The 16,162-nt window shown below is 32.3% G+C and overlaps 1 protein-coding gene across 3 annotated transcripts in view; it reads left to right on the forward strand.

Moving 5' to 3' along the window:
• LOC127704118 (uncharacterized) overlaps nt 1–16,162 on the forward strand; it is a 38,164-nt gene that overhangs the window by 18,888 nt on the left and 3,114 nt on the right. For all 3 annotated transcript variants that reach the window (XM_052208014.1, XM_052208016.1, XM_052208015.1), the window contains exons 4-7: nt 884–1,189; nt 2,755–2,824; nt 9,853–9,935; nt 15,263–15,328. In XM_052208014.1, the coding sequence (XP_052063974.1) occupies nt 884–1,189; nt 2,755–2,824; nt 9,853–9,935; nt 15,263–15,328 (525 nt within the window). The remainder of the gene's footprint in view (nt 1–883; nt 1,190–2,754; nt 2,825–9,852; nt 9,936–15,262; nt 15,329–16,162) is intronic.

Below are 16,162 nucleotides of genomic sequence, written 5' to 3' on the forward strand. Positions count from 1 at the left end.
GCTGCTAGTCTCTTAGATCGGTGTTTTGTGTCTTTTTCTTTTGTGCTTCATGTCGATCAGTTGAGTAAAGCCTTTTTTCAACTAACTTTTACAGCTTGTATAGCTGTTACACAACTGTCAGAGGTCATAGAAAGGTTACGCGCTCAAAAAAATTTTTCAACCGTGCATTATTCTTTATATGCATGTCTTCTCCCTCATTCAGAAGCTATTAATGCAGTGGAGGGCTCGGTGGCCGATAGACCGAATAATCTGTCTCTTGTGTGTTTATATTTGTCATTTCAGTTTTCCTTTTTATCATTTGGATTTTTATTAATTTTTTTTGTGTCCACAATATATATATATTAGTCCTATTGTATAATATTTCAATTGTTTCTTTCATTATATTTGAGTCAAAATAGTTGTAATAATAGTTGTTTGAAAACGGTAAATGTCATTTACTTTAATGAAAGAAGAACATCTGATCAAATCTTATCTAATTACATGTCTAACAATATAAAAAAGGGTTAAAGACTTCTGATTATGTCATTATTTTTAAATAAATATAAAATAGTTGAATATCCATGAATGCATGTCTGGTCTAACCTTCTAACTGCTCGACAGTGATGCGAAATCAGAGAATTGGGCCAGGATCCCATGCTCGGCAAATAGCTGTTCAGAATTTTTCTGAAAAGCCCAAAGACGATCGACTGTTTATTTATATTACGTGTAATGAAGTGCGCAATCTTGCCAATCACATGCTGGCGCTAATAGCTAATGCTCCAAGCAAATACTCGATGATTACAATCATACTTTTTCAGAGTTCTACTTGTATCTGATTTGTATCAAGAGTATCTTAATTATAAGAAGCATATATTGAAATCTAAATGTACATAATTTGTTATAGGAAGTTATGTGGTTTTTCAAAAAGCTTTAAATGCAAAACGATGTCCAGTCAGCAGATACCAGCCATTTGCATATTGGACAAATGACGAAAACAGATGCATTTACCAAAACTCTAATTGTACCGCAGAGGGTCAACATTTATTAAGTAGAAGTGGAACAACAACAGCAGATATTACTTGTAGATGTGATTACAGGAAGGGATATTCTTATTTAATACGTCCGAATGATCCTTGTAACTGCAAACCAAATGAAGAAGATTGCTCATGCTACATCAAATTCTGTAATGAAGATCATGCTTTATCACCAGGTACACAACATTTTAAATATTTTAAATATATTCATGTCTGGTAAATGTTACTAAATTTATTGAGTATTTTTATTATACTGATTCCAGATTGAATTTCAGTCATTGTAAATACACAAAAACATGTATTTAGAGGTACTTAAGCGGTTTTGAAAGGTAAACTACATCTACAAAGTAACGTATTTCGACAAAACAAATACGCATTAGTTGTTAGTTGTGCAGTTATTGTAAAACTGTATTTTCTCTAATGTTGAGAAAGCGAAATAATTAAAAAGTTTATGACATTCAGATACTATATGTGGAAAAAGGCAAATCAATTGAAAGTATTAAATAGAAAAAGCACAAAATAATTTAACATCATAAACACAAATAACAAAATAAAAAAAAAAAAGAAATAAAAAAAAAAAACTTGAGCATATCGAATCTATCTTGCATGTTTATCAAAGTTTGACATCACATGGACCATGGAAAATTTAAGATATATCAAAAGACGTTTATACTTATGAGCTAGTCAAACATGTATACAGTGGGGCGTTCGTTATATTCTGAAGGATGTAAATGCAACTCGCAGCCACGTCTGATCGGAATGGGGACGTTAATGCAGATGTCTCACGAGGAAAATCCCACGCACTCTGCACTTTAAACACCCATGTAACAACTCCTTGGCTGTTAGTCCCCGAGGGTATCACCAGCTAAGTAGTCAGTATTTCGATTTTGACATGATATATAACATACCCTTTTTAAATTTCAGGAAATAATAAAACAATTAAGTTTAAAGCCACTATGGCAAGGTTGACCTTTGACTAATTTTGCTATTCTATTTTAAGGCCCATTGTGGTCATATAGCTCTTCACATATTCAGGTTTTTATTCATCCTTGACACATGGGTTTGTGGGCTTCTGGTGAGGGTTAATCCAAAAAAGCACCTCGGACACTCCGGAAAATCAAATGGCAAAATCAAAAAAACAAACATATTAAACAAATGGAAAACAACTGTCATATTCTTGACTTCGTACAGGCATTTCCTTATGTACAAATGGTTGATGATACCTTGTTTTATATCTAGCTAAACCTTGTACCTAACTATTTGGAATACATCCAGTGGCGGATTCAGGCGATGTAGAGGATATACGCTCCCTTTTTAATCGTCGATTCTTTTTAATCATGCTTTTTACGATATATAATTATGTATACACATTTTTAATATGAAATCGTCATTTTTTTTATATCTTCACCTATCGGGTATTACGCTCCTCTTTCAAAAATCTTGGATCCCAACGCTCCATAACTGTGTAATATCAGTTAACAAAATCTGATGCCGTTGTCAGTTACACTCATTGGAAATAGTTTGTCATCACATTTTCTTCTTTCAGTAACATAATCAACGACAAATCAAGTAAACTCATTATAGATACCAGGAATTTAAATCAAACCATTGAGATTGCAAGATGATTATTTTAGTGATATTCAACACATGTTTATCGTGATATTTAATATACAAACTGCTCTTTTTTTAACCAGTTTACAGATGTATTAATTATGATGACAAAAGAATTATTTTGTTTTAGACTATAATTGCGAAGTTATCAAATCCGACGTGATTAGACAATATCAATGTCCACGACTAATTAGATCAAGGTATAGTTACATTGTATCGAAATCTTATATTGTGGATTTATTATTATTCGTTGGATACCAATTTTCTAGGATAACGTGGGTATAGGTTTACAATGAATTTAAATGTTCAACTTAGTACAAATTAATGTATGAACACTTTGGCAAAACGAAATCAGATATCCACGAAAATACAAGTTTTGCTTGAACCAAGAAAATTGGTATCCACGAAAAGAAATGAATCAATAGTAAATGTAATGCAATGATTAAGATCATTAGCAATATAAGTAATTTAGTAAAATCCTCAAAATTGTGAAACACTTTATAAAATAACTGAAATTTTGCTGAGGATTTTACTAGTTAATTTTGCATAGTATAGTTTGGCTGACGTTTTATGTTACATTTACACTTGTCAATTGGCCTGTCTTATACTAGGCTCAATGAAGGCAATATAAGTATACCACTGTTCAATAGTCATAAATCGATTTAACTGAAACAAATCCGGGTTACAAACCAAAACTGAGGGAAACACATCAACTATAAGAGGAAAAAAACGGAACAACAGAAACACTGAACAGCTACAAAAAACAAACGCCAACATACAATCAAACCTGATTTATTCATAGTTTTTGTTTACACGACGTCAACCACATAAATTGTACCTGTTTAATTAAACTTAAATTGTGCAACACGAAAGACGGATAGTTTATCTGCTTGACAAATGATACGAAACATATAAATATACCTGTCCACAGGAATTATTTTTCTTTTTATAACTTCTCAGTACCACTTCATTTTAACTCTGGTGGATAGTTGTCTCACTGGCAATCTTACCACATTTCCTCCTTTTTATAAACATGTACGTTATGGAAAAGTATCCAGTGACCCCATAATATTTTTCATTTTGTTCAAACATAGATATTTATGTAAACTCCAAAAACGATAAACTGGCTTACGAAAGCACAAATATAAAGTTGATATATATACATAACTACTCTAAATATCAGCACAACAATGTTAAATCTGCAAATTTGCGGTAGCAAATTTTTGTTCTTCCCTCGCCGGGATTCGAGCTCATGCTATTGGGATATCGAGATAACACCGCCTGCGCTCTGTCCAGCGCTCTAGACCACTCGGCCACCTAGACTGAACTAAAAATTCAGCTTTCGGTGGCCTAGTGTTACCTTTCCTCGTCAGTAGAATCTAGAGTTGTAACACAGTACATTATGTATTAGTCATGAAGATGGAATTGATTCAGATTAGCTAAGTTATCTGTACTAAAGGATCGTAAGATGCAGTCACAGAAATAATTATATTGATAAGTACGTCTAAACAAGTGACAGTTCTAGGACAGATCCATCCATTGGATCACCAGTGAAGGTGATACACGGCTGAAAACACATATTATATTCATTATAACTCTAAATATTAGCACACCAATGTTAAATCTGCAAATTTGCGGAAGCAAATTTTTGTTCTTCCCTCGCCGGATTTCGAACTCATTTGATTGAGTTATCAAGGTTACACCGCCTGCGCTGTGTCCAGCGCTCTAGACCACTCGGCCACCTAAACTGAACTAAAAATTCAGCTTTCGATGTGATATATATATCAATCAGATTAATTGGCAACGCTGAATAGTTCAATGTTTGTGGCAAAATAGAAAAACACAAAACATCATAAGTCTATTGAAATGCAGATCATAAACTCGATGAACATTAACTTTGAATAAAGATTTTGTATCCCAATTTCATTTAAATGCATCAGAAACATTTAGTCATACATAGATATATAAAAGCTACAAGAACATGATTATCTCTGTTTCTGAATATTGCAATTCTTAACTTTTCTCAAACAAAGTATGAAATAAGAGAAAGTCTTCAAAGTAATCAACATTTGTTCATGAATAATCAATAATGTTTTATTTAGAAATATAAAAAATTAACTAAACATAATCATAACATCTATCAAGGGCACACAATTACAATTCAAGATACATTCCCTAAAGAAGGAAAAACTCATAGATCTACCTGCGAACAATACTGACTTAAAGTCATATGAAAGTTGACCATGTTTTATATACTTGAATGGCTAAGTTTTACTCTAAAAGAAGTGAACGCGATTTACAAAAAAAAGAAAATCCTTTATATTATCAAAATCTGCATAAATGTACCGACATTGAATTATTGACTTCCTAGACACTAACTCGCTGATATTTTCCCGTATGCAGTCACCTCAACTACGAGACCTCTCGTTATAACTTCGGCCACCGCACAGCGCAAGTGCGAGGGGGAAACCGTAATGAAAGAATGTAAACACATGTGCTCTTGAAGGTAAATAGAAATGACAGATTATTAAAGAACACATTTAATACAACAAATCATTTAACAACTGTTAAGGAATAGTTAAATTATCAAATTGGAACGCATGGAAAAATATAAAAACAAATGTCATGACTCTTTCAAATCCCTTATCTGTCACGCTTCCCACGTGCTCTATGTTTATTGTTTATCAATGTCACGATCCGGTAAACTTCGGCAACAAGCTCGAAAGGTAATTAGCTTGATATCAACAACCACTGAATGAAATATTATTTGTCGATAATACGTTATAGATGTGTAATAAATATATGAAAAACGTGCATGAAAGACTTAGTTAAGTATACATACATGCATTGGTTCAATAATTTCGATGACATTAGAATTTCAAGAAACTCCTTTCATATGACTTTAATCAGAAACTTTTATAATTTAAAGATAAAAAAACACCTTTCATAGTACAAATTTTTCTCAAAATTGCATATCAACTGGGACAATAAAACTAGACAAATAATGGTACCAAATTTTCAAAATCATGTTTGAATTTGCAAAACCTCAGATACAAATATAGAATGTTATTTACATGTACATATCATATTGTTTGTTCTTTCATATTTTATAAAACACTTTTATATAAAACAGTCATATTCAAAATTATATTATATATTTCCAAAATACACCAACCTTAAAGTGGCATAAGCTACGAGATATAAAAAAAATTAATCAAAATATGTGATTTTTTTTTTGTTTCAATTATTAATGAAAGTTAAATAGTGAAATAATAATTCGCTTTTAAAAACCAGTTTTGTGCAATTTTGTTGAAATGAGCTAAGAAACATTGCTGATGAATTATTCACTCGCAAGTGAATAATTCGACCTCATGGAATCCGTATTCATGGGACCTTCAATTTAACCCCTAAGCTAGAGATGGGTTACGCATGAAGTAGACGTGTTCAGTTATCAAAAGGAAAAGAATGTCATTATTGAAAGTGAAACAAGGGTTAACCATTTGATTGACTGATTCGATCCACAATAATTCATTCTTATACAGGTTAAAACGATGATTAACATATATATTTTTAACCTATAATATGACATCAAACAGACATCGAAAAATCAAATGGCACGAGTTCGCTATCTAATTATATCTATATTTATGTTCATGTCGGGTTAAATGACCGTCGGCAGTCTTCGGAACGTCAACTCGATGGTTAATTAAATGGCGTCAAGACTAAAATACTCACGAAATACTGACACATATTATCGATCCCATGCATTAAAAATTGTTAGTTTTAGACTTTTTATAATTTGGATATACGTTTTAGTATGTTATAAATCAAATATGAGAGTTTGAGTCAAATCGGTGAACATGAATTTTACAGCTTATGCCCCTTAAATCTTCAAATATCCTTGTTAAAAAAACTGAGACACAACTACACCTGTCGATCAGTTATATATCAGTAGTGAAATACATACAATGTAGTGAACAGTTTTTACCTGTACACTAATTACTAGAATGAAGTAAATAATATTTTGAAATACCTTTGACTAATATTTGTCCAAAATAATCAGACTGTATCATAAATATGATTTGATAAAATATATAAATGCTTTATAAAAATTGTCTTTTCTTTCAATAATGTTTTACTTGTTACATTTATACTCAAAGCATAATTCTATACATTTATACCCAAAGCATAATTCTATACATTAATACCCAAAGCATAATTCTATACATTTAAATACTTTTTTTCACGTTTTTTAAATTAATTGTTTCTCTAGAAGTATATTAGCTGGATACATCATTTTTCGATATCGAAACGCAGTTCAACGAATTATAAAAACATACAAAATTTCATAAAAATTCAAATTATCGCCAAATTATATATACTTTTCCAAAATAAAATTTACATTTAACCTAGTGCAATTTTTGGTCTACGTTGCAATAATTTATAAATTATCGAAAATTATTTTCAATTTTAATCAAATCTGGTGATATTGGGTGATTCCATACAATCATGATAGCTATTGATAATCAGTTTCCAAGACATGATCTTTAACCAAAGTAAGAACATCCAATGTATTAACAAGTATTTTGGTCAAGCTATCACCTCCCTTTCCATCATTTGTGCTTATTATTACTATTTTTGTCAATTGCTGTCTCTTACTTTTGCATTAATAGCAAAAACTACAAGAATCAAATCTGAAAATATCCACAATAGAGTAGAAACATAACGAAACTTGTTGAGGCCTTATTTTATGATTGAAATAATTTTACTAAAATATGCAATATCACTGTTAACATGTTATTACTGTTACTGCACATTAAGCAATATCAATTATCACAGGAATTACGTCCTGATTCTCTTGGCATTGACAATAATTGTTATTGTAGTTATGTGCAGTAAAAAGGAAAATAACAAAAATACTGAACTCCGAGGAAAATTCTAAACGGAAAATCCATAAGCAAATGGCAAAATCGAAAAGCTTAAACACATCAAACGAATGAATAACAACTGTCATATTCCTGACTTGGTACAGGCATTTTCTTATGTAGAAAATGGTGGATTAAACCAGGTTTTATAGCTAGCTAAACCTTGCACCTAACTATTTAGAATAAATCCAGTGGCGCACAATGTATGACAGTCGCATAAAATTCCATTATATTGACAACGATGTGTGAACAAAACAAACAGACATAATAGGTAAAAATGTCAAAAATAGGGGTACAGCAGTCAACATTGTGTTATAATGATCTTAATCAACACAAAAACAAACAAATATAATTAATATGCCAACAAAGAAAAACAAAAAGGCACATAGACAAAGCACATTAGCAAAAAACGCAATTAACACAATGACGGGATGTATAAGAACCGAGCCACGTCAAATGGATATTACCAAAAATAGACTAAACACTAAAATTGATAATTTACAAAGACAAATAAAAGAATACTATAACACGTTATTAAGACGATAAACAACGTCAGTACCTAGAATCTATACTTCAAGAACATCGTGTAATATTTGTGAAGTTGATACGGAATATTTATCAACAAGGTCTTGGTATCTTCCGGTGAACTTTTTAGAAAAACGACGAGACGTTCTTTGACATACCCCTGGTTCATCAACTTTCTGCTCAGAGAGTAATAAAGTCTTACAGTAAATCAATTGCTACTCATTTAAATTAAAAATTACACAGGTCCAATGGTCTTTTGGTCACTGGTGGATACTTTTCAATTGTCAATTTACCACACCTCCTTGTTAGTATTCAATAAGCAAAAACACATTAGAGGTTCCAAATATCCTGAGTTGCTTATCTTGCAAAATATGCCACATTGATATATATACACTAAATTCAGGTCAAAAATCATCATCTACAAAAGTTTCCATTAATTTCTATATATCTCGTATATCTCAGTATATCTCAGTATTGCTGCACATGTATTCACAAGAATCCATACTTTTGCTTGGATGACAACAAAATAAAATTTGATTACACAATGTAAATTCAACATGCATGACACATGTTTCCCTTGAATGTCACATCAATGCATAGGAAAACAAACGAGAACTTTGATATAACATGTAATTTCATGGTTGAACCATAAATATGTAATTATAAGAATTGAATGCCGCAGTTTTAGCTAAAGTGCGCACGCCATACAAAATGTGATTCGGTCAACGCTTTCATACCCCAATAGAATTACAAAACGAAGCATTCAATTCTTAGATATATAATGTAAATATAAAAAGCACTAGTCACTATGCGAAATTCTTTGTAGTAGAAAGTAGTTGCGAGTATTAGTAGCTTAGAAGACTGAACAGATAAATGTTGAGCGACTGATATTTCACATTATATATGGCAGAGATAACTTAATTTAATTTTTATATACATTGGATGTTTTAAAAAACATAGTTGTTTCTCAAGTTTTTCAACCTAATCTTGAAAAAGGTTTAGATTAAATTATTATGTTTCAACTAAATCTCTTGACAAAAAGTTAATATCGTCGAGTCTATTCTATTGCAACGATACAAAGCCATCATAAGATTTTTTAAGTGGTGAACAAAATAAAACCAACAGATGGAAAGACAGTAAAAATCATAATACCTATTCCAGTTTCAGTTTGTTCTAATAATACTTTCTTGTTACTATAATGATTTGATGTCACAATGTTGTCATGCAAATTTACATTTAAACCACAAAAAATGATTTTCGACACTGTCTTGTTTTAACAAATCATATAAAATTTCCGTCCGTAACGGCTTTGTCCACATTTTTACCCTCATTAACAAAATCAATATATCTTTTCGGACAATTCCTTGGCTAACACTTAAATGTAAGGAAGATCTCAAAATTAGCGTATTTTGGTGTTTTTTTGTAGTATTGCATTTAAAGGCATGAAGTTTGATACCCTTATGCAAATTTGTAAGACAGAACACAAAAATATAAATGCTTATGTCTGACATATTTTTTGGAAAATGTATAAGGTGCTACAAATATTTAACTGTTTTCCAAAAAATTTAGAGGCCAAAAGTAGTATTATTCATGTGTACGTTCTCTGTATTTATCTTCAAATTAAATTTAAACCAAACGTACATATTAAAATTAACAATGTATTTGTTTCATTGTTTCCTTATATTTTAATGTTTTATGGTTTATAGGTTTTTCCCTTTCTTTGTATATTAAATACTTTTTTAATCTTAATTATTATTATGTATTATATCTATTTAAAGTGAAGATGACACTGTTCATAGGAATCACACAGACGTTGAACTGACATCAAATAGCTACAAGAAAAACATAATAAGGCAACCAAGTAAGTTGACACATTACATTCCATTGCCATTCGAGTTGAAATGCATTTTTGACACGTTCGCTAGAGCAATGCGTTGGTGCTGGATCGCAAACCCCAGAGCAACGCGTGACAGTTAGTTCAGGCAAACTAAAACAACGTGTAACTCTCTAGAACGACGTGTAACAGTGTTGTCGCGTGCGTTAGAGCAACGGGTTGCAACTATTAGCATGTTTGAATTTGTCAACGTTGTTCAAACAGAATACATGTAAATGATATTCCTTAACTTGTTTGTTCAAAGAAACCAAAAATATGTTTAACCAATAAAATAGAATATGCCTCGATTTGAATTTTAAATGCAGGATTCAAACACGAGGCAATTTTTAATTATATTAGACAAAACTTTATTGCGTGTGTTAGAGAAGTTGTATATTCAGAGCCTGTTAGTATTGAAAATCTCTCATCAGTTCTTTCAGGGTTTTAATTACTGCCAAACATAGTTAACGGTGTACTGTGTATTATATTACTATAGACTTCAATTTCAACCGAAATAATTGGCCATTTTTTATTCAGAGAATTCCATTAGTAATTGATAGGGATTACGGGTTTAGAACATAAAGAACACCCCATGTTGCTCCCGATAGTGCGTGAACTACGTGTAAAACATGTAAAACATTACTCTAGCGAACGTATTAAAAGTTATGTTGTCACCCAAATAGCTCTGCATAAATTTCTGTCCTCAGTTCGTGCAAATTTGATCTGAATGTGATACAAGTATATAATCTGTTAATCCAATTAATAAACACTTGTACGTACTAAATGATATTGTTGTTGCGTACCTTCGTTCTTTGCTTCATGCAGTTCATCTAGTAAGAACAGACAAGACAATTGTGTTATTTATAGCATAGTGGCATATTTTTTGTTTTTGTTTTGTATAAGCAAGAATCTCAAGCGAATCTGCTAGGCTGAGTTGATATTCGAAATAATGAAGTAAGTATGGAAAAAAAATGCCATTGTTCTTTTTTTACAATTTTCTCAACAATATTATGTTGTTGTTTGTTTGGGTTTGTTCGTTATTTTTGTTTCTTTTTATTTTTTTGGTGCGGGTGTTAACTATGAATTTATATTTGCAAAGTTTTTATTGAAAGTATTTTTACGCGTACAAACCGTTGCGATAGTTATTTTGTTGTATAAATGGTGGCGGGTGATTTTCATTGTTATATTATTTGATTGACATGAAAAAGGAAACGTATAATATAATTCGGGTATGACGTCCTGTCAGCGATCTAAAAAATTTTAGACAGAAGGATAAATGGGAAAATGAGCATTTGGGCAAATTGCCGATAAGCATGTGCACATGTAATAGATCTTGTCTAAATAATTTTTTTTTTCAACTTTAAAATTTTCTCAAACCATAGAAATTGCGGACCAATTTTTTTCTGTCTAAAAATCGTAAGACATCCTTTTTCAAAAAGAAAGATTACACGACATTCCACTACACGAAAATGATACATATTCTTCAAGCACTATCACTCGTAATGGTAATTATTTCCTTATCTACATGCATCATCTTTGCTAGCTAAAGTGTTACGATATACTATATAGTCCCCTCCTATTGTGCTCTTAGAGAGGATGTGACTGGATCGAAACCATTGGCTAGCGCAGATGTACTTGTACCAGCATGAATAACACAATTTTTGTATTATGCAATTTTATTTATCCGTAAATAGTGTTTAGCACGTAGGTTTGAATTTACCGCGCTTTCTCTCATTCATTTTGCAAACCACCATTTTTCAAGCCTCGTTTGGCTGGACCATGCTTTCAAACATGCTCATGGCTGCATGCTGAACAATTTTGCTAGCTTTAAAATGGCACAAGGACTCGACCCAAGAGAACAATTAAGCGACATTATTGAAGGACTTAGACGCCGAAAAGGTAAAAAGACTGATTTGAACTAATCTGATGACGAATTTCAAGATTCTTTCGACGAGTTTCAGCCGGAAGAGGGGGGTACCACCAACCCCACAACATAAATTGTGCCATCGTCCGTCAGCTCGGAAGAGGAAGTATGTGAACTCGAAAAACAGTTAAAAGAGCTACAGATTGAAAGGAAGAAAGCGCATTTACGCCAGCAATTAAAAAGGATAAGGAAAGTTTACGGACTTTACAAGCCTCAGCGAGCAAGATCCCCGCCGGCCCAAATGCGTCTTTACAGCAACTTTCGACAAATGTAGTAGCAGGTGAGACATTTAAATTTCAACATGCTAACACATAACGTAACGCACTACAAATTTTGTCTTTCATATGGCCAGAATCTGTCGAACAATTTCAAACTTTTACTCTAGGGGTCGAAGTCGAGATCCGTGTGGGCAAAAAGAAAACTTTGGATAAAGTAACAATTGAAGAATGGGGATACACCAATATTAAAATTATGCAGGAATTAGTTAAGCAAAAGCGTCTAAATATAGATAGGTATCATAACTATACAGCTGACATTTACCGTCTAGCGGCAAGAAATGTGTGGTATTCCGTTTTATTGTATGACATGGAATATCGTCAGAAAAAAACGGATGATTTATTTGAATGAGGGTACTTATCGACAGGAATTCCAGTTAGTCGCAAAACATGAGAATCTAACAATGCGTGCGTTTTCGAAAGCGTCTGTTGGAGTATCAAAGGGCAGGGAGAGGAATTCGAGGTCAACGACGGATGAACGTCGCAAAGGCCCGTTTCTTCCGGCTGGGCGAGAAATTTGTCGTAGTTTCAACTATAATTCTTGTTTCCGTAATGACAGCAAAATGATGCATAACTGCGTTGCATTGAATGGCCATGGTCAACCGATGACAAAACCAAAAAAAACAGGAAGTGCCTCAAATTCAAAACTAGTTGAAGAGAACAAGGCGACTTCCGCAATTAATACTTTGGATTTTGAGACTGAGCGTCGCCTTTTACCTAGTGATACTATAGATCGGAAATTCATTTTAGATGTAGTAAAAAATGGTTTTAAATTGAGGACAAAATTTGGTCCGCATTATCCTGTGAATCGGGAAAGCTATTCTTCCGCTTTTAATTTTCGCACCCAAGTAGAAAATCAGCATTATCCTGTGAATCGGGAAATCTATTCTTCCGCTTTTAATCTTCGCACCCAAGTAGAAAATCAAATTAGAAAAGAAATTGCCTTGGGTTATTATGTTGTAACTAACAAAATTTCAACTCTTGTCAGTTCATTAGGGGCCGTGCCTAAACCAAATGGTGATCTTCGCTTGATACATGATGCTAGTAAGCCAGTTGGAATTTCTTTAAATTCTTATACAAGTGATACAAATTGTTCTTACATGGATATGCGGCATGCTTTAAAGCTTATCAAACCTAATAATTATCTAGCAAAAGTGGATCTAAAAGTGCATATAGATCTGTCTATTGTCACAGTTCTGATCATGATTTAACAGGCTTAAAGTGAACCTTTTCTGGCGATGATAGTCCTACTTTCCGCATGAATAACACAATTTTTGTATTATGTAACTGTTTTCGACGCAAAAGACTTGGAAAAAAAATAAAAATAACTTAAAACTCTTTTGTTCTGTTTAAATACAAAACAAAAAAACACTAGATGATTTTTCGGTTAAAACAAATGCAGAAAACAGTTGTGTACAAAAGTAAAAATTAGTGTTCGCGGTGACGAAAAAATAAGCCGGACTAGCATCAGGTGTTTATAAATATTTTTTCTCCCCTGAAACAGTCCCCTAAATATCTAAGGTATCTTTCTTTAAATATCAAGATACGCATTATACAAGCTTGAAGGCCGTACAGTGACCTATAGTTGTTAATTTCTGTGTCATTTGGACTCGTGTGGAGATTTGTCTCATTGGCAATCATACCACATCTTCTTATTTTTATATAAACGGGACATAAATGATTACTAGAACATGTACTTCAAGTATTCAAATAACATTGAAGATGCTCTTTCAATACATATGCTCATATATGACTAAAAAATATACGCTTAATTTGTTAAAAAGCAAAGGAAAGAGGGTGGTTAATTATTTTAAGTGTTAACTTTAACTTTTTTCCTGAACGTGTATTGCTGTCTAAACAACTACTTACATCCATATATTGTAAATTCAGAAATTATTGCGTCCATTTATTATTACGATTTTTGAGGAATGACCAAAAATACTAGATTGATTATTGCGATATGGGGAAATCTGCATACAAATAAATGTATTTTATATACCTGATGAGTTATTTTCTTTCAGAATGACAGGTCTTTCTTTTGAAGAATCAACCTCGACGATACCAAGTTTCAATGAAATTTGCTTCAAGGCATAAAATAATGACCTATGTAAGGTCATTGTTTTCCTTGATTAAAATGCAAATAATGATTTACTTAACACAACTTTGAATTATTTAGTGATAGGACATCATCTGTAAAACGAATCGTGAAGTTTAAATGATAATGTTCGCTTTTTAATTCTTCCTACGAAGCTTCTGTATGCAAGTCTGTCCATATGAATAAAAGAACAAGTCAGCAACAACAGGAATACAATTAGTTGCTATTGGAATGCCAATTGTTTTTTGGAGAATGTGTCCTTCAAATTAACAAATATGTTGTCAGTAATAAGTGCGCCTTATTTCATGACGTACATTTAGAAATTGACAATAGGAGTCGATTGAGATCAAAACATTACGACAAAAGGGATGATTTCAGCTTCCCAATTGTGAACACCCCATTTCTATGCAGCAACATTCTAATAGCGCCTGCGTGTGGAGTGCACATTGTCAAGTTGATGAAATATTCCAGTAATAGTGCCTTCTATCATGATTTCGTCGGTAAAGGGTTGCAGCTTACAGGAAAGCATTGAAACAAGGGTTACGTGTGGTAAAGTTGTAGTCATCCCTTCTAAAGTATTACGGACACCATCACGATTTTGTTGACCGTTATGGAATATATTTGTCACATGTGATCTCGGATTTGTCTCAATTGTGCTAACCACAATTCCATCTTGGTTTGTGACATCACCGAATTTGTACTTGCATGAGCAAATCGACGGGTGCCACATGTGGAACAGGAACTGCTTACCCTTGCTGAGCACCTCAGGTCATCCCCGGTAAATTTGTAGAGTTTGTATTGCTACAGTCTTTACTTTTCTAAACAGTGTTTGTTGGATCGCGGACTTGAGAGTTTTGAATGTTCATTGGTATCTTTCGCCTCTTGATACAGTATAATAGAATTATGCATTTTTCTTTTTAAAATATATTACTATATAAGTTGGTGATTATGAATCGCTTTATCAATATTATTTATTGTAATATATGTTATAGTACCATTGGTTTTTTTAATTATTTTGTAGTTGATAGATTTCTTGTTGGAATAGTATTATTGGGTGCAATCATTGTTATGATTGCTACCTTTAGTGGTAAGTTGAATCATATCTCAAATAATACAGTCAATTTTGGTATTTGTTTATTATGTTACAGTTTGAATTTGGATTCAGTATGATCCATATACTCTTAATAGATATTGGAATTCCAAAGTTACTAATAGAAAATAAAATTCTGATTTTCTCTAATCGAAATCAAGTAAAAATCGGAATATTTATTACTACCATTAAAGAGGCACTAGCTACGAGATATAGAAAAAAAATAAAATATGATTTTTTTTTGTTCAATCATTATTGAAAGTGAAATAGTGAAATAATAGTTCGCTTTTAGCAGCCAGTTTGGTTCAGTTTTGTCAAAATAAGCAATAAAACATTGCTAATGAATTATTCACTTGCAAGTGAATAATTCGACCTCATTAAATCCGTATTGATAAGAACTTCAATTGAACCTCTTAGCTAGAGATGGATTACACATGAACTAGGCGTGTTCAGCTAGTAAAAGGAAAAGAATGTCAGCATTGAAAGTGAAACAAGGGTAAACCATTTGATTGACTGATTTGATCTACATAAACTCATTCTCATACAGGTAAAATCGATTATTAACATATTGTTTTAACCTATACTATGAAATCAAACAGACCTAGAAAAATCCAATTGCACGAGTTCGCAATCTATTTATATCTATGTTTATGTTTATAACGGGTTATATAACCGTCAGCAGTCTACGGAAGGTCACCTCGAGGGTTAATTAGATGGCGTCTAGACTAAGATATGCTGATACATAATTTCGAGTTTATGCATCGTAAATTGTTTATTTTAGATTTTTTTTTTATTTTGATATACGTTTTAGTGTGTTATAATTCGAATATA

The sequence above is a fragment of the Mytilus californianus genome, unplaced genomic scaffold (genome assembly GCF_021869535.1).
Source record: "Mytilus californianus isolate M0D057914Y unplaced genomic scaffold, xbMytCali1.0.p SCAF_58, whole genome shotgun sequence".
NCBI classification, from domain to species: Eukaryota; Metazoa; Mollusca; class Bivalvia; order Mytilida; family Mytilidae; genus Mytilus; species Mytilus californianus.